The 26,773-nt window shown below is 41.7% G+C and overlaps 2 protein-coding genes across 24 annotated transcripts in view; one reads left to right on the forward strand and one right to left on the reverse strand.

Moving 5' to 3' along the window:
- HDDC2 (HD domain containing 2) overlaps positions 1 to 21,015 on the forward strand; it is a 47,952-nt gene extending 26,937 nt beyond the window's left edge. Inside the window, exon 6 of one of the 2 annotated variants that reach the window (XM_089333703.1) lies at positions 17,919 to 21,015. In XM_089333703.1, the coding sequence (XP_089189829.1) occupies positions 17,919 to 18,010 (92 nt within the window). In that variant the 3' untranslated portion in view covers positions 18,011 to 21,015. Of the gene's footprint in view, positions 1 to 295; positions 478 to 17,918 lie in introns of those variants that run through there. The other variant, XM_089333704.1, reaches the window with a different exon arrangement.
- TPD52L1 (TPD52 like 1) overlaps positions 3,939 to 26,773 on the reverse strand; it is a 96,996-nt gene continuing 74,161 nt past the window's right edge. For 2 of the 22 annotated variants that reach the window (XR_011388538.2, XR_016234497.1), the window contains exons 4-8: positions 17,711 to 17,812; positions 12,640 to 12,678; positions 9,581 to 9,641; positions 8,735 to 8,790; positions 3,939 to 4,586 (exon numbers count right to left, since the gene is read on the reverse strand). Coding sequence is in view for 17 of the 22 variants with exons in the window: in XM_008263458.5 (XP_008261680.3) it covers positions 4,458 to 4,586; positions 9,581 to 9,641; positions 12,640 to 12,678; positions 14,233 to 14,247; positions 17,711 to 17,812 (346 nt within the window). In the remaining 5 variants the exon portion in view is untranslated. Of the gene's footprint in view, positions 4,587 to 8,734; positions 8,791 to 9,031; positions 9,190 to 9,580; positions 9,642 to 12,639; positions 12,679 to 14,232; positions 14,248 to 17,710; positions 17,813 to 26,773 lie in introns of those variants that run through there. The other 20 variants (XM_008263458.5, XM_089333699.1, XM_008263459.5 and 17 more) reach the window with 17 other exon arrangements.

Below are 26,773 nucleotides of genomic sequence, written 5' to 3' on the forward strand. Positions count from 1 at the left end.
TTCTTGGATTGAGCAGAACAGAAATGAATTCTTTGTTGCTGTTTTACCCCTGTAGACTGGCATCCCACTGGCTATGACACAATTCTCAGTGTCCTCCTATTTGAAAAATATTGATCCACTGCAAAACTGGTGGTGAGGATCCACACTGTGGGATAAATGACTGTTGCTTTGTGAGAAAGCAGCCTCTGTATTTTTCTCTAAGTGACTTGCCACTCTTCGTATTTGGCAGTGAAGGGGCATGATTTCTGCAGAAGACTTAAGTTTATATTATTTTTGGTTGCCCTCCATCACGCAGGTGCACCCTAAAATATGACCTGGAAGTCAAGTAGAAATGTAGGTAAGTAATTATACCATTCTCAGTGAATATCAAAAGTAACCATAAGGTTTTGCCAAATATCATAGCTTGGAATTGTACTTGAACTCCAGGTTTGAAGAAGATTGTTATCACACTTCATATTAAATCACTGCTTACCCTTACTGCTGTCTCCCTTGGCTAAACCCACTTGCACTCCGGTTTGCAGTTTTGGTTGCAAAGTAAGAAGGGGAGTTGAAGTTCACTGCCTTAGGCACCAGGTGATTTGGAACAATGAACAATGACAGAAGAGCTTCTTGTGTCCCCCAGTTTTTCTCCACGTTGGTCACTATGGATGGCATGGCACAGCTACAATAAAACAGGCATTTTTTTTTTCTGCTTTATGTCTTTCATGAGAAGATCTCTAACAACATATGTAATTTAACCTAAGATACAGATTGCCTTGCTGGCACGACCTAACAATGGTCAAAATCTTAGGAGATATGTGTGGTAGATACCTGTGGTGTCAGCATCTCATATGGGTGCCAGTTCGAGTCCTAGCTGCTTCACTTCCAATCAAGCTCTCTGCTATGGCCTGAGAGAGCAGCAAGAAGCAGAAGATGGCCCAAGTCCTTGGGTCCCTGCACCTATGTAAGAGACCTGGAAGCGAGAGGCTCCTGGCTTTGGATTGGCCCAGCTCCAGCCATTGTGGCCATCCGGGGAGTGAACCAGTAGATGGAAGATCTCTCTCTCTCTGCCTCTGCTTCTCTGTAACTGCCTTTCAAATAAATCTTTAAAAAAAATTAAAGATAAGTTACACTGTAAATTTACAAATATTTTCCATATAGCAATGGTATTTAAAGTGTTCAATGGTGGAGCCAGCACTGTGGCACAGCAGGTAAAGCTGCTGCCTGCAGTGCTGGCATCCCATATGGGCGCTGGGTCGAGACCGGCTGCTCCACTTCTGATCCAGCTCTCTGCTATGGCCTGGGAAAGCAGTGGAAGATGGCCTAAGTCCTTGGGCCCCTGCACCCACATGGGAGACCCAGAAGCTCTGGCTCTTCAGATTAGCACAGCTCCAAACATTGATGCCTACTGGGGAGTGAACCAGCAGATGGAAGACCTTTCTCTCTCTGCATCTCCTTCTGTTTAACTCTTTCAAATAAATAAATAAATCTTTTTTTTTTTTTTGACAGGCAGAGTGGACAGTGAGAGAGAGAGGCAGAGAGAAAGGTCTTCCTTTGCCGTTGGTTCACCCTCCAATGGCCGCCGCGGCTGGCGCGCTGCGGCCGGTGCACCGCGCTGATCCGATGGCAGGAGCCAGGAGCCAGGTGCTTTTCCTGGTCTCCCATGGGGTGCAGGGCCCAAGCACCTGGGCCATCCTCCACTGCACTCCTTGGCCACAGCAGAGAGCTGGCCTGGAAGAGGGGCAACCGGGACAGAATCCGGCGCCCCAACCGGGACTAGAACCTGGTGTGCCGGCGCCGCTAGGCGGAGGATTAGCCTAGTGAGCCGCGGCGCCGGCCACAAATAAATAAATCTTTAAAAAAATAAAAAATAAAATGTTCAATGGTTAAATTCCAGAATGGCAACCTTCTTTTAAAAGCCAGTTTATTTTGTAGTCTTAATTCACATTGGAATTTCTAATGACTAAAATATGGTTTTGGTTGAGGTATCCTTTCATATACGTAGTGTTGACTTGAAGTAATTTTGTATTATGTGTATTGAATGCAACTATTTTGTTAGCAATTGTGAAACACTTGGTAAGTTACTGCTTGTTAACTGAAACTGAACCAGCTAGACATGACTGAGAAATTTGGCAGCCAATCAGATGAGGAGTTTGCACAGGCAAAGTGTGTGAGAAGCAGGCAGCTCTTGAGTGATGAGGCAGACTGAGGTTGGGCTCTCTCCCTAACCCTGGTGAGACCACTCACCTGCCAACAGTTGATAGGCTAATATTGCTCACCCACCAACAACTGAGTTGATGGTTCTAATTTGAGGCATCTGGCATAGTCACACTGTTTTTTAAAAGACGTATTTATTTATTTAAAAGGCAGAGCATCAGAGAGAGCTTCCATTTGTTGGTTTACTTCCCAAAAGACTGCAACAGCTAGGATTGGGCCAGTCTGAAGCCATGGACCAGGACTCCATTTAGAAAACTCCCACATGGGTGGCAGGAACTCAAGTGCCTGAACCATCAGCTGCTGTTTCCCAGGTGCACTAGTACAGAGTGGGATCTGAAGTGGAGTAGCCAGCACTTGAACTTCTACTCTGATACAGAATGCTAGCATCCCAGGTAGCAGTTTAACCCACAGTGCCACAGTAATGGCCCCTTCTTCACATATGTCAAATGAAAAAAGGCTATTCTTAATCATGACCACTATGAATATTAGTCCCGGGACACAGAGATTATTCAGAATAATACAAGTGTTTAGGTTAATAGAGATGTGAATAGTGCTTATCAAATTGGTTAAATTAGAATTTTGATGGATTAATGGGCAGCTAAAATGGATTAGAAGTTGTGAGATATTAACACTAACTTTGTTTTTCTTCCCAGTGTTAACACTGTGTTTTCAGTTTATAAGGATCAGACCATTATGTGCAGGAGTAGCTTGGCTAATGAAGATACTTGGCTGTAGTACAACTCTAATATAATGCAGTACACTGAATGCAGTTTAAAAAAAGAAGTGCCAGTGGAAGGTCACACAAGTTGAACTCACCAGGCGACCGGGTATTGGGCACAGAGACTGTGTAGCTGCATGCTGCAGTGGGAGAGCCAGCACAGCCTCCAGGCCAGGTGGACAGGGCTGGCTTCCTGCCCAAAGGGCCATGACTTCAGCCAGCAGGCTGGATGGACAAACTGGGGAGAATGCCCACACTCCTTGTGGAAGGGCTTCTTTCTCTGCATGTGTCCACTGATTCAGGTCTATTGTCATCTGCCCTTTTAGGGAATAGAGACTAAGATCTAGGCCTCTGAACATCACATGGCCCTGATCCAGCTTGACTGTCAGTTGAGTGTACAGGCTGGACTGACTGACATATTCCATTAATTTGAATGGAATTTTTTCAGACTGGCTTAATTTTGCTATGTCATCTATAATAAGTACAAAAACCTAACAAATACACATAGTATGGGAGTTTCTAAAATGTGATTTTTTTAGTTAATAGGCCTATTCAGTGTGCATTTTATAAATATTATCTGAAGCTGTGTCATTGCTACTTAGTAATAAATGTATGTTGCCATTTAGAAGAAGAAAAGCACACCAGGAAACTTACCTTGGTGCAAAAAATTTTGAATCCATGCGTAGCTTTTTTTAATCATAAGCATTTTCCGTGAACTTTATGAAGACCCCTCCATCTAATGTAGAAGGTAAAAGTGACGGCAGAAACCCAAGCACATGAATAGAACCATGGAAAGGGCTGCCAGCCTCTGCTAGCTCTCATTTTTATGAATCCCCTTTTCAAACATCAGTGCTGGACGGGGAGATTATTCAGATAACCCTGGGGTAACTAAGGCTATAATTATTATCGTATCCTCACATTCATCAAATTAGCAGGTTTAAAAACAACACCCATAGAATCATAGCTACACACGTTTAAGGTCATCAATAGCCCTGAAGACTCCAAGAAATTACGAAATACCAAATCACCATCAAAATCAGTTATTTTAATTGTTTAAATAAACACATAGTTGATGTAGGTGAGGAAGGTCACAAGCAGTGGATGAAATTTGCAGGAAGTCCTGCTGCTGCCGGAGACAGTCATGAAAAGGAACAGAAAGGGACTGTTCCCTCAGCCATCAGGGCCATGCTCAAAGGTGGCCACGCACAACTCAAAGCAAATATCTAGGAGCTACATGTTTGGGAAAAACACATTGAATTACACAGACAAGAATTTTGACCAATTGTGTGCCTGTGCATGTTGAGACATGTTGACAATCTACGAATACTCAAGCGTGCTGGTCAAGTGGGTTCATCATCAATACACACACAAATGGAAATCATTTTATTAAACTTTCTGGAGAGGCCATTTGAATAATAGCGTGAAGACCCCAGCTTTTCCCAGTGGGGTTTTGGTCTTCATTTCTGGATCTGCACAGGCAGAGCTGGGCTGGGCGGTGCGGGGGCTTCTGGATGTGGCCGCAGGCTGCTCCAGCTGGCTGCACCTAGCACTGCAGCTCCTCCTCCTTGGCCCGCAGGGGCCCCCCCGCTGAGCTCTGGGCACTGGCATGGGCCGTGGAGCTGAGGACCTCCTCAAAACTGCCTCCGCTGTGGTTCATCCCGCCTACTTTCGTCTGAAATGGGCAGATTTACAAACATGCAGTTAAAAGTTGCTTGTCATCGTTGTAACTTTTTTTTTTTTTAAAGAAAAGATTGCCAAACTTGTGATTACTATGGAATTCAGAAACACTTCGCATCTTCAGAGGCAAGTGAAGGAGGTGGAGATGTTAGTTGCCTTTAGCAGAGTGCCAGCATGACATTCCTACGTGGGTTCTGGGCTAGGATTCCAACTTTCACTTTTGTCAAGGCTCTCCTTAGCCCATCTACATCTAAGAGTCTAATCCTTTTGGGAGCGTTATCAGACCTGTGGACTTGGTAAAATCTATCCCCAACACACACCCACAGAACTGACTTCCTCAAACTGGCATGTAAGTCTCATCAAAAAGGTACTTCATAAATGTGTAAGTGTCCTAAGGTCTCTTAACCTTAAATTTTCTAATTGGGATTTAGCGGAGCAATCCAGATTTCTGACAAATTTCTCATGAAACAGCAGAGTGGCTCCACAGAACACGATTCCTGGTCCCTGCTTTGAGGGTTGGGGTTGGATCAAGTCTGAAGTACTGCTAGTTTCAATGTTTCTAGGCAGTTCCCTTCAGTAACATCTCTTACAAGGCAATGTTAGAACGTTTTTTGAGGCTCTCTTTGGGTTCTTGCTATTAACAAAGATTAGAAACACTAAGAAGTCCACTTATAATTTATAAATATGGTTAAGGGGATATTGTTCTAATAACTCAATATGCTATGCATTGGTTTATGCATGGTTTTAAGTGTTTTTTCTTTTTTTAATAAATAAAAGGTTATCACATAGGTTTTCTTTTAAAATTTTTATTTATTTGAAAGACAGAGAGGAGGAGAGTCAGAGAGAGATCTTCCACCCACGTGTTCACTCTCCAAATGGTTGCAATGGCCAAGGCTAGGCCAGGACCAGGGGCTTTATCTGGGTTTTCTATGTGAATGCAGGGGCCCATCTTTTTCTGCTTTCCCAGGTGCATTAACAGGGAGCTGGCTTGGAAATGGAGAGGCTGGGATTACAACTGATGCCCATTTGGAATGCCAGCTTCGCAGGCAGTGGCTTTACCCACTATGCCACCATGACGACCCCAAGTGTTTGTCTTTTCAAATACAAATGCTTAAAAAGTAATGAAATGATGTCAATAGGTGAAAGAAGGGGTATGCATTAGACACAGCAGTTTAGATGCCATTTGGGTGCCCACATGGCCTATCAGAGTGACTGGGGTTGAGTGTCAGCTCTGTTCTCAATTCCAGCTTTCTGGTAATGAGAACTCTAAAAGGCAGCAGTGATAGCAGACCAAGATTAAGTTCCTGGCTCCCAGCTTCAGGGTGGTCCAGGCCTGGCTGTTGTGGATATCTGGGGAGTAAACCAATCTCTCTCTTTCTCCCTCTCTGTCTCTTTGCCTCTCAAATCAATTTAAAAATATATATGGTTAAATGTTTTAAAAATTTCCCTAACAAAGCCCTTCAGAGACAAGGTGTTGTGGTACAGCAGGTTATGCCAAAGCTTGGGATGTCAGAACCCCATACGAGTGTGCCTGACTCGAGTCCCACTTGCTCTGCTTCCAATCTACCTTCCTCTTAATGCACATCGGAGCTAGTTCATGATGGCCCCAGTACTTGGGGTTCTGCCACTCATGTGGGAGACCTCAGTGTAGTCTGGCCTATCTTGGACTGTTGTGGGCAGTTGGGAAGCGAACCAGTGGATGAAAGATCTCTCTTCCTCTCAAATCAATCAAACAATCTATCAATCTTTTTTAAGCCTTTCAGAAGAAAATTGAATGGTCCAAAATGTTTCATGCAAGTCTTATCAATGCCACTGGTCTTCCCTCAACCACTTCTAACCAATGTGGAAAAACACTGTGGAAAAGTAAGCTATGAAATAGGTAACGGTGAAATCAGAGAACTGATATCCACATCGAAGTGACTGCTCACAGGCACATGAACAACGCTAGGACAGGATCCAGCTGCCGGACCTGCACTTCTGCAGACTTCAGTAGGCAGCCCCATCGTTGTAAAAGAGAAAACACTTTATTTTCCAATAGTCACTAAAATACCCCTCTCTGTCTCTTAAATTCAATTACTAAACTAATTTTTCCCCCCACATTGCTTGGGAGCCACATAGAGTCTGTCACACATACTCAGATCAGCTGCTGTGGAAAGCGGGGTGGACGCTGTGTAAGTGAGCAAGCATGACCTTATATGTGGTCTAATAAATCACACTACCGTGCAATTCAATTTTCACATGTCACGAAATATTTTGATTTTCTTCAACCATTAAAAAGTGTAAAACCATCCTTAGCTTAAAGGTCATTCAAGAGCAGGTGACTAGTTGGGTGTAGCCTATAGGTTTGTGGACGTCTGGCACACAGCACTGATTCTTCCACTGTGTTCCCTCAGCACTGGGAAGGGGTAGAGTGTGGGGGAGATGCCTTCAACTGTGATTATTCAAAGAAATGCTTATTTCTTTGCTGAGAGCCATAAATAAGATGAATTTAATGTAATCTACTCTATTAATAGTTCCATTTTCCTGTTTTTAAAAATTTCCATTCACATTTTCTTCGGCTTATGTTTCACAGAAGTCACAGGCAGTATTGAATCATGAATACTGATTACTGATATTTCCTTTTGGGCTTTGTTTCATTCTTCTCTCCTACTTCTTGATATTCTTGCATCAGAATAGTAAAAAAAGGAGGAAGGAACTGCTTTGAAAGAAATCAATTTGGCAAACCAGGGATGGGACAAAGGAGGTTCTTAATTATGTGGATTTTTAAAATTAAAATTTATTTGAGAGAGAGAACAAACTACCAATTGTTGGTTCACTACCCAAATGCCACAATGGCTTGGATTGGACAGAAGCCAAGAACCAGGCACTCAATCCAGGTCTCAACTATTTGAGCATCACTGTTGTTCCCAGGGTCCACATTAATAGAAGCTGGAATCAAGAGTTGGAGCTAGGAATTAAACCCAGGAACTCCAATATGGGACACAGACTTCCTAACTGGGTATCCTAAATGGCAACTTAACCACTGGGCAAACACTCATCCCAATCATAAATTTAATGACTTCACCTGCTGAAGACAAGATGTGCACAATAAACCTCTGCTGGACCCTTTCTTTCATAATGACTTCCTATTCAAGAATGTGTCACTGTTGCCAAAACTATACTTGCTTTTGGCAGAAAATTTCATTCGAATTATCCGGTTGGGCTTCCTCTTTTTTCATAATAAAATAGCTGGTTGACAGAACACAAAGAAATATAAAACAGAACATATTGTGTCCCTTTTTAAAAGAGTTTAGATTCAGGCCATGGAATGCATTCATTCGAAAGGAGGTAAAATAAAAGTATGATCCACTTGACTATGCAGTTATCATGATTCACTGGAACATGGTTGAATATGCCAAATGCACCTTCATGACCACTGGTTCCACGCCTGCTTATTTGTACATTTTGGATGAAATAGAAAGGATGCATATTGACCATACAGGTGGTATCAGCTGAGGTGACATAAGTAATCAATTGGAAGGATGTGGGCAGGGATAAATATTATTAGACTATGATATATTAGAAACTGTCTCATGGAAATTCAAACTACAGATTTGGTATAAAGAGCAACAGGTTTGGCAGAAGTGCCACATGGTACATGACAGCCATGTGAGGAGATGGCAGGAGTGGGCTTCTCTTCACAGCTGAACAATTCTCAAAGAAAATAAACATGGACGTCAGTCTCTGTCAGTGGCATTAGAACAACCAAGCTTGCAGAAGGACTGCAGACGGAAGCACACCGTGGAGACCTGGCAGGCATTCCACTAACTCCTACTGATTCATGAGTCAGAAAATAACCTCACGATCCATGACCCAAGAATGATATGGGAATCTGGGGGAAGAGTTAGTACACAAAAGCAATCTTCGCAGAAAATAAGGGGTATAAAGAAGGGTTAATCAGTGAGAGGAATTCAAAAATTTACAGGAAAGGGAATTCAAAGATAAGTTTATTTTGGTGCAAAAATATTGAAGTCCATGCATTTTTTCCATAATACACATTTTCCACAAAATTTTGAATATCCCATGAATGCATAGATTTCAAAATGTATTACACCAAAATAAGCTTATTTTTAAACTCCATTTTCCATGAACTTTTTGAAATACCTTTGTATCTGTTATTTATTCTTGAGAAGAACAAAGAAATGAGGAATTTGTCACTCCTGAGGAAGGGGAAGCAAACACAAAGCATGGTTATCAGCTATGCTCCATTGCCTGGGCAGGCAGAAAAAGAGAAATTAGACACTGGTCATGAGATAGGAGATTTGTGGGGTGTGAGTCTTGCTAAGCCTACGGGCTATCAGATGAGCACAGAATCCACTTTCAGGAAGTCTTGACACAGGATAGTGTCCTCTGGGCTGAGTTAGTTTCGTGCGTATCTGAAGGAAGAGACAGACTCTATACCTTCCATCCCGGTGAGGTGAGAAAAGGGAGCAGCTCAGAGTGTGGATCAAACACTTACACCATACGCTATGAGCTTACCAGTTTCCTAAAAGCAAAGGAAAATAGGTTGCTCTTTATTCTTCTTTCGCTTCTTCATATCTCCTTCTTCTAAAGACAACCTAAAAAGTACAACTTCTCCTATGTCAGAACTTGACTAACAAGCAACAGAATCCATCCTTCTTGGAATGCCTATGGCTGAAAACCAAAGATCAAGACACTGATTCCTAGGGTTTTTGAGCTTTTTGTTTTGATCCTAAATATTCTATCAAGAATCTACAACAGGGCCTCTCACTCTCTTTATGGTTTATACAACAACCCTAAGGGCACACGATTCAACTCTGGTTTTTTATAGATTGATATATGCATGAAATGATCTGACTTCATGCCCAGCTGCCTTCTTGGCTGCACTGAATGCTGGTGGTCCTGCCTTGCCTTGCAAACTTATGCAACAATTGGCTACCCTGTCCTGGTTCAGTGGACCCAATCACACAAAATTCACTTCATCTGTACCTTAAGGCTTGTGACAGTTGTCTCAACCCTCTCCTCAAATGATTTGAAAGTAGGAGAATTCCTAAAATAACAAGAAAAGAGAGGTCAGCTCCAAAGACCTAGCTATCTTAGCAACCGTGTTGTTTGGTTTTCTGCTCTTGTTTATAAACATTGCCTCTGCACCAGAGCTAGCTGTCACTTTGCCACCTACGACAACTGTCTTTTAAAATACATTTCACTTCAGCTAGGTAGGTCCAGAAACCATAACCTCATGTGGAATTTTTCTAAGCAAAACAATCAGATACTCGACTGAGGAACAAATAATATAGCATTTGGCAATTATACAACTATAATAATTCCACAGTGCACTGTAAATTATTTCCAACATGCCAGAGAAGTAATAGCTCAATCTGTCACTTACCAATTAATCATTTCCGTCACAATATTCTACTTTCTGACTCAGTTTCTGTCTAAAGAATACCACATTTGAATTTTCTTACTTGAAACTTTAAAGTTGATTGACTCAGTGAATCTAAGATAAGACTGAAACACCACAAGGAAAAATAAAATGTTCACAAGTTTTCTTCTTTCCATACCTTAAAAAGAAATCATTTTGACAACTTTCATGATGTGGTATTTCTGAAGTTAATGCCTTCACTATTTTAAGTTGAAATATACCCATTACCTATCTGGTGCCTGATCAAAATGGTGTTACAAACACGTTACTTTTCTTTTCAAAAAAGATAAACCTATCTGTGCTCTCCCCAGAGAGAACCTTCACAGCGTACTGGCATTTTGTTTGCAGTTCATTTATTGTGTAAACAGTCTGTATACTATCTGTCGGCTTTGAGTGTAGATAGTTCATGTGGTGCTTTCTGGTTCCCTACAGTGGATATGGCCAAATGACATTACAATCCAATGACATCGTTGTCATTAAACGTGATATTACCAAGTCCAACTAAAGGACCAGAAACAGAAGTAAAGATGTATCTGCAATCTTGTATTCATGTCAGCTTTCAGAAGCAATGACTGCCATCATTTTCAGCTCAAATAACACCAACTAAATGTTACTCTGTTTCATAGCTGCTTGCTCTGTCTTGAGTGCAGAAAAAGCAAATTATAAGAGGAAGGGCCTGGTGAAGCTTCATAAGGGATAATGACTATATAATATGGATTTCACTGAATGGTATGGGATGAAACATGGCACTACTACCATCAGAAAGAACAAACAGGGAGACTACATTTTTGATCTGGCTTTTGGGGAGATTGTCTCTTTAAACTCTGATGCTCTACCTTGTCAGAAATGTACCTGGAACATTCAGGTTTCATGGACTAACAATGGTGAGTTCAGAGAACCAGGCAATGGCATTCAACTTTGTCTATGATCCAGATGTGAGTCAAATTCCTGTAAGAAGACCTTCATAATACTGCCATTTTGTGATGAAATACCAGTCAAATTACACTTGCATGAAAAGAATATACTTACTGACCCTTCACTTCCACTGCAAGTTTTATTGGCTGAGCCTGCTCACATGACAGCCTCAGCCATCAGTTGCCCAGGCACATGGTGGGCAGACAGTTAAGCCTGATGGTTCATAGGTATATATGTTAGATAAATAAAATCATTTTTTCAAAGTTAATTTCAATGTGCTCATGGGGATTGCATTTGATCCATAAGTCAATAAATGAATTCCTGCTTCACAGAGCAAAACTATGTTGATCTTTTGCAAGCCTTCTTTGGAAATCAGACCTAACACATGACAAGTAAGGAGCTCAGGATCTCAGACAGCACTACTTAATTGGGTGTTCTTATGCTAGGGACAGTCGTTCCAAGATGATCAAAGCAGCCTTGTATCTATGCTCCTTATTTACCACCAAATACAGAAAAGTAAACACTGTGGCTAAATTTCTAAGTCAACCAATTAACCACAGAAACCCAGAGTAGAAGAGACAATTTGACAGAATAGATCATTCTTTTAATTAAATAGCCCTAGAGTGCATGCTGGAGAACAGAGAGAAAACTACTTAATTACATTTAATAATATTATTTACAACAAACTTTTAGCACAACAAATTACTCTAGAAAGAATTTGGCTTCCATGGTCCCAAACTCTTTAGAATAACTGAACCCCTTTATAATGCAGTCCATCCACACTGTGCACTATAAAGCAGTAGAAGAGGCATTTGTAACACCATTTCTGATGGAAGTGGGGGAAGGTCCAAGGCTTGATCTCCTTCCCTTATCAGTGGAAGCCTAGGCAGCTCTAGGGTTCCAGGAGCACCTGCAATGAGCAGCAAGTCTGTTCCTACTTCCTTGTCTTAAATGTGACGAAACTGATACCACTGGGGTGACTTTCCCAAGTCTGCAAAGCTAACCCATGGCACAGCTGAGCTGCAACCTGCCTCTTCTGATTCCTAAGCTCACATTTATTCTCCCAGGTTCTATTACAACCAGCTTGATTCTCTCTGATTGTTATCACCAAGCCAAGCAGACTTGAGGCTAAGAACATTTTCTCACAAGTGTTTATCCAGCCAGTGATCTTAATGACATTTTATTGTTTAACAGACATTTCACCTCAATATATATCTTGCATAAACATCCTAACGAAATGCTTTCTGGAACCTTAGATCTAGCGGTCTTCTACCCTGCCACTTAAACTTTCTCCCTGGCTTGCATTTAAGTCTGCTAAAATAAGGAATGCATTTTCACCTTTGCAGACATACTCAGAATGTTCTAGGCCCTGTGCTAAAGATTTTACATAGGCTATTTTGGTTTTGCCTTATAATTACCACTACACGAGGTAGTTTTATTTCCTGCAATTTTCAGATGAGAGGATGAAGACAGAAGTAAGTGACACCTTTTGTCTCAGACTACACAGAGAAGGCTGGGTATGGTCAAAGGGCCAAGCCCTTTACACTAAACTTCCACAGATACTCAGCTTTTCCTCCTGAAGACTATGAGCAATTAAAAATGAGACCCAAAGTGGGAATTCTCTTTCATGTAAAGAATGGAAGGGGAACAAATATCAATCTATACACATTCTGCATTAACATGATGGAAAATATTTTACACACTTTACCTCATAGCAGGCATACTTATGGAATGGCGAATGGAGTACCTTCAGGGCAAAGGTAGATTAAAGGAAAAAAAAAAAGATAACACAAAGTAAGTACATGAGAGACTCCCTGTTAACAGTTCTACAACAGCTTTTCAAATATCTGAAATATTCCCTGCCCACCCAACCAAGATGATATTTGTTGTCGTTGGGTCTTATGGGCCACGGTCAGCTTCCCAGGATATACGAGTTGATGGTCTACTGTTGCATAATAGCTTCTTTCCTGTAGGCTGCCTAGGTTAGGCAAGCTGAGACTGGCTGGTATCCCCCAGGTCAACCCAGTAGCCCATGGGCATCCTCTCCAGACCCAGCCTGGGTCCTTCTCCTGCTCAGGAACACAGTACACAGCAAAGAGCAATACTTAGGCAGTAGAGGTAGGCAGGTAGAAGCTAATCATTGCACTGCAGAGAAACTGTCCAGAGGAATGCACAGAGTTAGCAAAATACATTCAAAGAGGCCCATGCTAGCAAACACCACTCACATAGTTGCAGGCAAAAGCAGGGACTTATACCTCCCTTTTGATTTAACTGTCAAGATCTCAGACAAATATACACATTCCTGGGAGCTTTCTCCTCCACTTAATTTTTTATAATAGCTGATTCATCTTCTCTGATTGCTTGTCTGTCATTTTCTATTGAATTCTACTCAGAAATAATGCTGGGCAGAGAGAAGAAGGAAACCGAGGTCCACTTCCCTTGGCTGAGGCTGGCGCCCCTATCCCACTTCTCAACAGGGTCGCTCCTTTCCTTTCTCCCGAGAATCAAACAGATCATGTTTCAAATCTGTCACCCTCCCCTGACAATATCTGCTAGGGTTGTTACTGGGGACAGCACTTGACTAGAATGCAAAAAGAAAAAGACAAATTCGGGAAATGCTTATATTCTTATCCAAGGCACTCCATACAGAAACTACAGGCAAAATAGTTCCCCAGAAGTTAATTTAAAAAGTATCTCTCAAAGAAATTCAGCAGCATTTCCAACCTGTTCATCTCCTTAAATATTAGGAAACAATATTTTAAAAGTTTATAACAAGATTCTTTTTGATAAAAGGCTTAATTCAGGGGCCTGGGACTGACAGTTGCAAGCATCTTAACACAGGTGCTTTCCTAGAATATACAGAAAGTTGAAGGTGAAACATCAACACAAGTAAGTTATGAGAAATTCAGAGAAACAAAATAATCTAGAAAAAATAGTTTTCTGTTTCTCTCCTTTCTGTACATTTTACAAAAATATACAATTCTCAATTTCTACTTTCCCTTTTTATTATTCTTTGAATTCTATGGACCTCTGCCAACACAGAAAGAAGTGATGCAGAAAAAGAGACTTCCAGGAGATTGCTCAGCAAGTGAAATCGGTGTGATTCAGAGATGAGATAAATACATGCTTAAACAAATTCGAATGCATTAGTGTCCTGTAGTCCGTATTTTCCTGGTTTTGAAAACAATCTAGCTTGTTCCATTGTGGCACAGTGCAAAAGAAACAGAGGACTCTGGGAAGCCAGGGAGCTGCCAGGCGTCTGGCAGAGCCCACCCACCCCCACCCACCATGTGGTGCTTACCCAATGGAGTGAGATCTGTAGCCAGGCAGCACAATAGAGAAGAGGAGGGCCATGGTTAGCAGATAGGATGCAAAGAAATGATCACACTGTCCTTGTCCCCTCATTCAAGAGCCCAAAAGCAAAGATTAGGTAACTCCATTCACCACTCCTTCCTGAGTATACAGTCAGATACTCTGTATCCATGGCTTCAATCAATGGACTATCAAAAATATTTGAGGGAAGGGAAATTGTCTCTGTACTGAGCATGTGCAGACTTGTCATTATTCCCTAAACAACGGATATGATGATATGTTTACAGTATTTATATTGTACTGGATATTATAAGATGATTTAAAGCATATGGGAAGAAATACTCAGATTATACGCAAACACTTTTGCATCCATGGATTTTGGGCTCTGTGGGGGTCCTGGAACCAATCCCCCATGGATATAAGGGACAATTGTATTGGCTTTTCCATGTGTGTTACAGATGATTTTACCCAATTGTTTGGCTTCTGCTATTCCCATGGATACACAGCAATGGTTGGATTCTCTAATAAAATTAAATTAAATGCCTCCTCCAAACATTCCATCCCCATGCGGTCACAGTTTGAACAAATTCATTGAGAAGTTCCAAGAAGATGCCAGTATTATAATGAAAACAACTCCAAAAAGCTTGGATTTCTTCAGAGTTACCTTCCTAAGTGTGGTCTCATTTTAATTTCACAGGAAATGTTTGGTTAGGCTAATAGTAACATGATTTTACAGATGAACAGATTGAGAGGGGAGGGTCCCATGACTGGGCCAAGGTGACGTCACTTCAGGTTAAAATGAGACTCTTACTTGGATCCAGAAATATAACTTATTTTTACAAAACATATAAAATAAAGCCTAACATTGTGCTTTCATTCCATTTTAAAAGGACCAAATTGTAAGTTTTCAAAATCTCTGATTATTAATTCGGAATTTTTCAAAAGAAAAACTGGGAGATTTTTTTTGGAAATACTTAAATTTTGCTGGCAATCTTTTTGAATAAATTCAGAAATTTGTTCCCAGATTGCACAAAATAATTTTATAATGCAACTAACAAAAAATATAGACTAATGTGATACTTTTAACTGAAGGGGGAATTAAAGCAAAATGCCTGTGATAAAAATTTTGACATTTCCCCACCATCATTATATAAACTATCATATTCATTTGAAAAAAATCAAACTATTTTTTCATTTAAAAGTCTTTATTAAGTTAAACTTAATCAACTTTAAGATGATTCTTATGTGTATTAGTTGCATAATTCAAAACTAAAAACTATTTGAAAAACTTGTTTTCACAGGGAGTTATCCTTTTTGGTAGGCCAATTATGGTTTGAAAGAATATAAAAATATAAAATGTTACATAAAAATATAACTATGAGGCCTTCAATTTCTACAAAGTATTTTAGGATTATATTTGAATCTCTAGTAACATGGGCTACATTTTCAAATATTTCCAGCCAGTTTACAATGAAAGTGTTATCCTCTATATGAAACAATGATTAACAAAATGTATGGAACTCTTGGTTATTTGGAAATAGGTTATCCAGTGTGCTAAAACACATCCATATTGAAGCAGGAGGAAAAGCAATCAATGCAACCTTGATAGTATTCCCAGTCAGTGTATGAACATGAATAGCTCACCATTTCACATTTGTGCCAGAGTCGTCATTCTTCACTATTTAACAATGAGTGGAGCCTTTAAGAAATACAGTGAGCTCCTGCTAATGGACTCCTTCTAATTTCCGTTATGTAGGGTCACCTTGTAACTCAACTCACCACTGAATAAAGATAAAAACTAGCACTTATTGGGTGTATAATACAAGCAAGACTCTGTTCTGCTGCTTTTATAACAACTCAGTGGTACTATTCCTATCCCTCATTTTAGATGTGAGAACAGCCAGGTACGGTGAGTTAAGATGCACTGATCCTCCTCATAACCCGGCCACCTGAAGCCAGCTCACCTGGGAACTTGTTACAAACGTTGATCCACCCCAAGCCCTACTGAGGCACCACCTCTGAGAAGTGCATTCTGTGAAGATGCATTTTAAGCAAACTTCAGGCAGTGTGATGCTGAGGCCCCAGTGTTCAAGTGAAAAGACTCTGACAAGTATGCAGAGAACAATTCTCACAAACACCGCAAAAGCTATTTTCTTGGGTATAAGAGGTAATAGGATCTTTCCTGCCTTTAAAAGATAAATGTTTTAATGTCACTAAATTGACTTCAAATTTTATTTGTAATAACATTAGGAGTAATTAATAATCTAGAAGATTTATCTGTTTATCATATGCTGCCTCTGAGGAATTTATATTGCTTTTTGATAGTATATTATTTGTAAAAATAAAGAAAAACAATGGACTCAGGTTTTTGCCAAGGTCTTTTTTAAACTCCAGCCTCATGAATGCCTAGTTGGTAAGATAGTGCATGAACACTGGCAAAATCCAGCAAATTTTGAAGATGAAAAAATAATTTAAGCACAAACATAAAAATTTACCTTTAGTTGGCAAAGTCACAGGATAATAAAGTATGTAAGAATTTAAAAATCCAGTGAAGTAAGTATAGTGATTATAAATTTTTAAAAAAGACATTGAAAATTTGCTTCAAAAATTTTTTTAGATGAGCCTGATCTAGAAAGAAAAATGAAAGTGATTCCTAAAGAAATTTGATTCAGCCTATCAGTCAAATTTGGAATAAACTATGATAGGTATTTAAACAAAAATTATGAGAGTGATAACTCTCATAATAAATAATGAAATAAATGAAATAAATAATGAAATAAATGGCCCATTTGACACATATTTTCTGATAACTACTATGAGGACACTTGGTTTTCAGTTGAAAACCTACCTTGATGACCAACCTAGTGTTATATAATAGTGGAATACTGAAAATAATAAAAATATGCAAGAGTACTCATTTAAAAGTCTTGCTATAGCTAAGCAATGGATGATAATAGCCATTAAAAATGAAAGCGTAATAAATATTTATTAATATTTAAACAGTATCTTGCTAAGAAAGAAAAACACCGGAAGTATACACCATATGGCTTCTTTTGGAATAAAAAAAATATAACTTGTATGTACGGATTTAGCGTGGAAAAAGATACACTACATGGATATATACGAAAGTGTAACCTGGCACATTCCACTGAACATATAGTTTAATTTATCCTTTAAATTAGGATTAGCAAATCACATCATGTGCTGCATTCTTTTGCAGTCCCTCCTCACTACCCTCTATCCGCCATTTTTCCTGGTTCAGGTCCCAGTGGAAAGGGTGCCACTGAGACCAGGTCCCCTAAGCTGATCCTCAAAGCAGAAATGTCCCAATATAAAAGTGTATGTTGGTCATCCATAAGTGTATCAGTCATCTAACATATTTATCTGTGGACATCTTTTAAAATGTCAAGAACAGCCAACAGAAAGCGCTCCTTTGGCCCGGCTCCCAAGGATCTGCCCCCCAGTACCTCATGTCTCCGAATTTCTTGCTGATGGCCGTCCCTACGTTGCTGAAAGCTGCAGTTGCCTTCTGCCCTGCGTGACTCAGGGTTTCGTGTGTCTTCTTGTAGCTAGAACAGAACAGACCCACAGTAAGCATCGCAGTTTCCATTTCATGATCTCCCGTAAGACATTCATCTTTCCCTGTGCTTATGGTGAAAATCCCCTTTCCTCCAGGAAGAAGAGGATCCACAGAAGGAATTGTTTGCACCCTGTTTGGCAGGATGAGGCTGACTGCTGTTCAGCAGCGAGAAAGACCACTGACCTGAATTCAGGAGGAGCCTACGTTTGCAAAGACAGAGCTCAATGTGCAGGTCTGCCAGCACAAATCACTGACCGCACAGAGAGTAGAGAAAGAGAGGCTAAAGGGAGCAGATAATTCCACAAAAAGAGGCTTGTCAATGAAAGCACCAGCCACTGATGTAACACATAAATTCAGAAATGTAGTCTATGAAGGGAAATAACTTATACTGTTAATGTGCGTAAAACTAAGCAGGAAAGGCAAAATATAACTACTTGCTTAACATATTCTAAATATTTATTGCTGGGAATAATAAGGGAACAAAATATAAATATGGTGCCTTTTTAAAAATAGTTTAAAAAAAAAGTTTACTTTTTCATCTACTTGAAGGGGCGAGAGAGAGAGAGACAGATCCACGTGCTGGTTTACTCTCCAAATGGCCCACACACTTGAGCCACCCCAGGATGCATTAAGGAAACTGAGTAAGAAGTGAAGTGACCAGGACTTGGACAGGGACTCTTGTGGGATGCTGTTTTCTGAAATGAGGGCTTAACCCACTAAGCCACAACACGCACCCTCAAAATGGCTTTACGAACACGCTGTGAGATTTGTGCACGAGCCCGTGTCTCCAGTAGACTGCGCCTACTTGAGGGCAGGGAAGTTTTTCATCTTTGTGTCCCTAGTACCTGGCAGAGAGGCATACAGGGAAAAACTCAGGGAGCACACGATGAACGAATGGACGATGTCAAAAAGAACAGTCTTCTGTGACTGAACTGGGCCACAGGAACAGAGAGAATGCTAGATTACCCATCGAGAACAGATAACCTGGCAGGAGATTATACAAGTCAAAGCAGAACAAGACAAAAATCTGTCCTGCAATTTTGAGCATAAAAACAGGAAGGAGAGCTCTATAGGACTACCTATAGGATGGGGAAACTTTTACGTAACTTGTGATAGTAAAAGGAAAAAGTTTTTGCATAGGTTTAAAAAATATACTCATGTTACAATGAGAGAGGTTTCTATGTGGGAAAATTAATTACAAAAAGAAAACAAACAGGGCCCCCATGGGAAATAGGACCCCAGGCTCAGAGTACTTAAAAGCTCCAAGGAGGGGCCAACGCTGTGGCTTAGAGGTAAAGCCACTGCCTGCAGTGCCGGCACCCATATGGGTGCCGGTTCGAGTCCCGGCTGTTCTACTTCCAACCCAGCTCTCTGCTATGGCCTGGGAAAGCAGTAGAAGATGACCTAGTGCTTGGGCCCCTGCACCCATTGAGGAGACCTGGAAGAAGCTCCTGGTTCCTAGCTTCGAAACAGCCCAGCTCTGCCCATTGTGGTCATTTGGGGAGTGAACCAGCAAATGGGAGACTTCTTTCTCTCTCTCTGCCTCTGCCTCTCTGAAACTCTGCCTTTCAAATAAATAGATAAATCTTTAAACAAACAAACAAAAATGCACCAAGGAGCACCACTCACATCATAGTTATTCACTGCACAGACCCTGTAACCTGATGCTGCAACTTGATTGAACTCGATCTTAAAATTGAATTAGTAATGTGCATCGCCATCCAGAAACCAGGAGCTTAAGTCTTGAAAATAAATTCTCCTATCAGCCCACTGATAAGCTCTAAAGAAGTTGATGTATTTGCATTTTACTCTCTTTTTAATGCCATGAAATTTGACTCAATTTGATTCCAGTTAGTACTGCCGATAGGCAAAATCATTTTTCAGCGATAACATAGATAACTATGTTCAACAATATTCAAGTAATAATAAACAACTTAAATACTAATCTTCTGATTGGACTGATAACCTTGTAATTTATATGGAAATAGTGTTTAGAATTTTAGATTATTAGTATCTCTTATTTTAAGCTAAATATAGATTACAGCACTGCTAACTTGCATACTTCATAAAGCAGAGTTATAATAAGTTCTCCTTGAGTAAAAGCAGAAATAGTAACATATACTTATGTCAATTGTGCATCAGACAAGTTGGGGGTATTACTTAAGGAGTCTGTGTTCTGGGGCAGGCATTTAGCCTTAGCAGTTAAGAGACGCACATTCCATATTGGAGTTCCTGGGTTCAAGTTCTGGTTCTGCTCCCAATTCCAGCTTTCTGTTCATGCATACCCTTGGGAGGCCCCAGGTGATGGCTTAAGTACATGGGTCCCTGCCAGTCATAGGGGAGACCTGGATTGAGTTCCTGGCTCCAGCTCTAGCTGGGCCCTGCCCAGACTGTACAGGCATTTTATGACTGAACCAGAGGATAGGAACTCTCTGTCTCTCTCTCTCTCTCACTCAAATAACAAATTATTTTTTTAAAAAAGACATCTGTGTTCTGTGCCTCTTCTCTGTGTTCCCCCAATCTTCTTTGCACAGCTCTTTGAAAATGTCTTTCTCTGACACCTCCTAAACTTCCCGAGGGTCACATCTACTTCATTCTCAATGTTTGTCCAATGCCTGAGGAAACCAGAGCAGGATCCAAAGGAGGAAAACACAAGTCCTGTCCAGCTCGATTCCCAGACTTCAGCTACAGGTGCAGTCAGGCATTTCCAGTGTGAAGTTCCTGGCTCTGGAGAACAACCGAGGCCTCCTATTAACTAGGAGACTTTTTTTTTCATTACCAGTGTGACTACAATGGGCAGCATTTCCTGGCCAGGACAGGTTAGCACACTGACAGGCAACTTTCAGTAGTGTAGGGTAAGGGGCTCTGCAACCAAAGAAAAACTACTCTGGGGCAGGCGTTTGCTAAGTGATATAGACACCACCTGGGACACCCGTATCCCACATCAGAGTGCCTAGATGAATTCCTACTAATGCACACCCCAGAAATTGGCAGGTGATGCCTCAGATAGGTGGGTCCCTACCACTCCCATGGGAGATCTGGACCAAGTTCCAGGCTTCTGGCTTCCACCTGGCCCAGAGCCAGCTATTGTGAGCATCTGGGGAGTGAACTAGTGGATGGGAACTCTCTGTCTCTGTCTTGTTCTGTCTGCTTTTCAAGTGAATTTAAAAAAATAAATAATAACTTTAAAAAGTATTCTGTTGACGTTTTATGCAGTCCTCTTGTCACATCTTACTAACTTCAAAGTCACTGTTAATAATCAAAAGGAGAATTCACGTCATCTTCTAAACTATTTTGAGCTCATGCATTTTTCTATACACAACTAGAAGACAAAAATTCCACAGTCTTGTTATAAGAAGATGTTTCATAGCACGAATGTCTTTTCTGTTATGGGATTTAAAAGGGAACACTCCTCTACTGGTTGCACATGCAGTTTCACCAAAGATGCAAAAAACATTAAGGATTATTTTCTTCCAAGAGCTCCCTAACCATGTCATGAACAAACTTACCACCAAATCTAGAGAACAAATGTCTCTGCCTAGTGTCGTAAGAGGAAAGCCTACAGATAGGAAGAACAGGCATCCGAGTGTGAGGCTGGGTGTGCACAACCTTTTTAAATTAGCTCTATACCCTTCATCAGCGCTTGCAAACTCAACATTGCTCTGACAGGCTCCTCATAAAAAAGAGATACTCATCATTCCCGACCATAATGGCCTGAAGTCTTAGAAGTGCAAAATCAAAGACCAAATAAATCATAAACTAAACTTCAATTTCAAGCACTGAGGACTTTTTAAAGGCTGAAGTTAGAGAGGATGAAGTTATTAAGCTTCTCAAAAATACAGACTAGTTTAAATTCCATCCCATAACCTTCTGCCCTCTGTAGACCCACCATGTGGCCTATGGCTTCAGTCAGCGAGGTTTATTAGTGGGGGGATTTCATGAGTTGGCAAAGCAGAATACTCATTGAATCAACAAAGCATGTCAGCTCAAACAACCTACCATGCAGCTGCTTTTCCTGATTGCTACTTCTGCCTACAGAAGAGATTCAAGTACTCCTGGTTCTTCACCTAAATGCTTCCTGGAAGTGCAAATGCAACAGAAAATAAAAAAAAGAGAGGGACTTTTTTTTTGAGTGTTCTAAGATTCTTTCAAATCTCTCCATGTAAAAATCTATGACAAGAGCTCCAGCAACAACAAACCCTGGACACAGATGATCCCATGACCTGCTCCTGTAGTCCTGGAATCTTTCTATAAAGGAGATAATTTGAAGCTTCTAGGTAATTTTTCCTACTCACTGGGTCCTATTCCAATTTGAATCCTACTGCAGACAAAAATACGCCAAGAGTTTTCACTAACATACCATAGATTTTCTTTTCATTATAAATCAAACTAAATAGGTCATGATTGCTTAATCAGTATGCAAAGTGCCGCCTCTGGGAATCACACACATCCTCTGACAGCTGAACTTCTTTTTAGTGCTTTGAAATCTAATTCTACCCACCCTAACCCGACCACTGCTCATCAGTTCCTGACATCAAAGTTCTCCTCATATGAGGTGCAGTTGTTGTCCTGGAATGGGCATTGTGAGCACTAACAGCAGGGACTTAATTAAGTCAGGAAGAAAACAGATTTTGTTATGACTCCTAACATGTGATTAAGACCCTCCCCTTTCTCCCAGCAGCCAAGAAAAAAAGAGTTTGGGGAAAACAATCTCTCAAAATGATATGCTTGACAGATTTACACCTCCTGCTTAAGAAAGGGATTGAGGGTCAGCAGGTGTGGCCTAGTGAGTAAAATTATCACCTGTGACTCCCAGCATCCCATATGGGTGCCTGTTTGTGTCCCGGCTGCTCTGCTAATGGCCTGGGAAAAGCGGTAGAAGATGGCCCAAGTGCTTGGGCCTCTGCCACCCAAGTGGGAGACCTGGATATAGCTCCTAGCTCCTGGCTTCGCCTTTGCCTAGCTCTGGCCTTGTGGCCATCTGGGGAGTAAACCAGTGGATAGAAGATCTCTCTCTCTCTCTCTGTAACTCTGACTTTTGAGTAAATATTTTAAAAAGAAAAGAAAGAAGGAAATAAAAGGATTGATTGTTTTCTACAAAGGATAATTAACTGCATTCTTGAAAGTCATTGTGTCCATGATCATCTATATTTATTAAATAACCACCAGAGAAATCTTACTGAGTCCTGTGGCTTCCCACAATATGTATATGCTGATGATTCCCAGATGTATGTCTCTGCCTTTAACTTTTCCTTTGAATTGCCCTCATTGTATCAAAACCTGTCTATCCATTACAGGTTAGACCTCAGAGTGCTGAAACAGAATTCTTGGGCCTCCCCTTCCAGACATGTTTCTCCAGCTTTCTCACAACAGTAAATAACTACTGCCTAACCACCTAGTGTTAGACACTGTCCTGCATGTTTTACAAATACTGCCTCAGTAAATCCTCACTACCCTTCAGATAGGTACCAATATAAGCTTATTTTACTGAGGGAGCAAGGCCCTAGATTGCACTCCAAGCACTCCAGTCTACAGCTCAGGAGCTTAACCACAATGCCATACTCTGATCACAGTAAACAGCACCAAAACTAACCAATTAGCCCAAGTCAATGACCTCAGAGTCACATGTGGTCCCTCTATTCTACCTCCACTGGGAAATAACCACTGGGAAGTCCTGTTGGCCCAATCTCTAAATCCTACCCCCTCTGGGTCCATGACTCTCCCTCACGTCATCCCCTACCTAAACAACCACAGGAGCCTCACAAATGATCTTCAGTTTCACCCATGCCCTCCACCATCTACAGTACACAAAGTACCCAAGGTTTATGTTTATGAGTTGGATCAGAACAGGTCACTTTCTGCTTCAAACCCTCCCATGGCATCCAGGATAATCCCTACTCCTCTCTATGGCCTGCAGGTCCCAGAGGCTCCCACCACATGTCCTCTCACTTCACTCTAGAGAGTGCCTTGGGTCCCTACAGCTAGTTCAGCATCCAGGTCTATGCAGAAACGTTTCCTCAGCTCCAGAGCTCTCCCCAAGACCACTGTAAGACTGGATATTTCTTTTTTTTTTTTTTTTTTTTTTTTTTTTTTTTTTTTTTGACAGGCAGAGTGGACAGTGAGAGAGACAGAGAGAAAGGTCTTCCTTTGCCGTTGGTTCACCCTCCAATGGCCGCCGCGGCCAGCGCGCTGCGGCCGGCGCACCGCACTGATCCGATGGCAGGAGCCAGGAGCCAGGAGCCAGGTGCTTTTCCTGGTCTCCCATGGGGTGCAGGGCCCAAGCACCTGGGCCATCCTCCACTGCACTCCCTGGCCACAGCAGAGAGCTGGCCTGGAAGAGGGGCAACCGGGACAGAATCCGGCGCCCCAACCGGGACTAGAACCCGGTGTGCCGGCGCCGCTAGGCGGAGGATTAGCCTAGTGAGCCGCGGCGCCGGCTGGATATTTCTTGACATTCACGTCTGAGCTTGGAAGCAACCTCCCAGGACAGGATTCCCCTGCCTGGGACCCACACCAAGCAGTGTCCACACTCAGCTCTGTGACACTCACTAGCACATCCCCGTGCTGTTTTCATCATAGCACTTCCTGGTACCTCCTCCTGTGTTTATCTCCTGGCTTGCTTCTCTTACTTCCTTCTCCACAATCTATGAGAGTTGGAACGTTGTCTGTCTTTGTTGAATTCTAATATCCTGGGACCTTAGATTATCCTCTGCATATTACCACCTACTAGTGGACACTCATTAACATGTTGAATAAATGGAATTGTCCTGGCATTTTTAATGATTTTCTACTGCCCTGGGGCCAAGATAACTCTATTAACAGATGCCACAGCTTAACCCCTCCACTCCCAGCTCTTGAGAAAACACTAATTAACTGGAAACTTTCCTTTGAGAGGAGGCACCTTCACTTCTGCCTGGAGCCTTCCTTGGGCTGTGCTATCCATGTCCAGGCGGCTCCTCCTGCCCCTCCCGTAGGAGGACATTCCCACTCATCCCCCAGAGCTCTGATTAAATCTTGAAATCTTCCCTGAGACCCCAAACCTGGCTCCCACAATACCCTGTATTTTCCTTCGGATCACTCTTCACTTAACTTGTAAAAAACTGAACCAAAACCAAAACAAAACTCTGTCTTCCTGACCAGAGCATAAACTCCATAACCCTAGAGAATAAATATGCTCTCTTCATCCAACCAAAAGTTATTACAAAGCAGACTGCCTGGCTGCAAAACCAATTTGCTTTTCAAACATGGGAAAAGGCAAACCACATATTCTCCCCAGTGTAAAGTGGCTAGAAGTCTTCCTTGAACTTGCCTGTTCTAATTGCACATCCCAGAACAAATACGAATCTCTCCCCTCTCTGCTAACCTTCCACCTCCACCCCTTCAGACACAGGGCAAATTTGATATACCCTCTGCTCCATACGCTCTGCTTTCCTCCACTTCCTTCCTCTCACCTCCATTCAGCAACAGATCTGTCCCGCTTTCCATACAGTTAGTCTACCCCTGCAGTGTGATTAGGGAGGCCAAGCAGGGCAAACCTTCATATTTCTTATACCCCAGAAGGAAGTTCAGGTTTATGTCACATGAAACCTCAGACCTGAATCAAATGCAGAAGTGACCAGTTCCATGGAACTGGAGAAGATTCAGCCTCTCACTTCCACGGCCATTAACTGGTATTGGCCCCCAAAGTGCAAAGACGAGCTCAAAACTTCTGATAGACAAGCTTATTTATTAAGCATTGCTTGCTAAGAATCCAGTCATTCTTTTCAGGAGATTGCTCCCAAGGTGGTGCAAGATATATCTGGAATTGGTGCACATCAATGAATGGTTTCTCATCTTCTTTCCTAATTGTCATCATCAGGTTGGCGCAGGTTGGTTAGCCTGGAGATACTCTGATGACCTCCACAAGAGCTGCCCTACTCTTGGCTGTGCCCTGAACCTGTGAGGATCAGTCCTTAGGGCACACAGAATAGCAGTCCATAGGACTGCAAGGCCATGTTACAGAGGGAGAGCAACACTCTCCTTCAGCTGGAAACTGGGAGAGCCACACTGGGGAGACTTCAGGCTCCTTGCAGATCCAGCTCCTAATTCAAAGAGCACAGAAGTCTTAGACCTTGGTTCTTAGGACATGGTAGGCGAACGTGAGATAATTAGTACCGCTTCCTATTACCAGGCCTCCTAAATCCAGAGAAAAGTATAAGCAAAGAAAAGCTGATTCCTAGTTAAGAATTAGGAAGGCAGTATCTTTGCCTACTGGCAGGGCATACTAGGGAAGAAAATACATAATCCAAAGACAAGAATTTCTGGAAGGTGGACTTTGGGGCTAAAGTTAAGTTAGAGAAAGGATGTCTGTGATTTTTCTCACCAGTCCCAGCCCCCAGGGACATGAAATGAAGAAAAATCATATTAAATATGTGGTAATCATCTGTTCTTTGGTACAAGACCACCTGGCAAGCAAAATGCCTTCAAACATTAGAGAAGTACCACATAGTTAAATATTCCACATCATTTTAAAAGTAATCCAGTGAAACCATGATCGTAGAATAACCAAGGCTGCTTATCCCTACAAGATGAGATCATGACAAAGCAGGAAACATTCTGTTGGTATAAATCCAGCTTTAAACATTCCTTAGAGTCATCAAGATAAAAAAATACATCCTGGGGCTGGCATTGTGGTGTAGTGGCTAAAGCCACCACCTGCTCATGTGTCCCTTGTTCAAGTCTCTGCTGCTCCACTTCCGATCCAGTTCCCTATTAATGGCCTGAGAAAAACAGTGGAAGATGGCCCATGTGCTGGTGCTCCTGCCATCCATGTGAGAGACCAGGATGAAGTTCCTGGCTCTTGGCTTCGGCCTGGCTCAGTCCTGGCTGTCCCTGAGACTTGGGGACTGAACCGATGGATGGAAGATCTCTTTCTCTGTCTCTCCCTCTCTCTCAGTAACTCTGCCTTTCA

This window comes from Oryctolagus cuniculus, chromosome 5 (genome assembly GCF_051225735.1).
Source record: "Oryctolagus cuniculus isolate XC-2025 breed Fujian yellow rabbit chromosome 5, ASM5122573v1, whole genome shotgun sequence".
NCBI lineage: Eukaryota > Metazoa > Chordata > Mammalia > Lagomorpha > Leporidae > Oryctolagus > Oryctolagus cuniculus.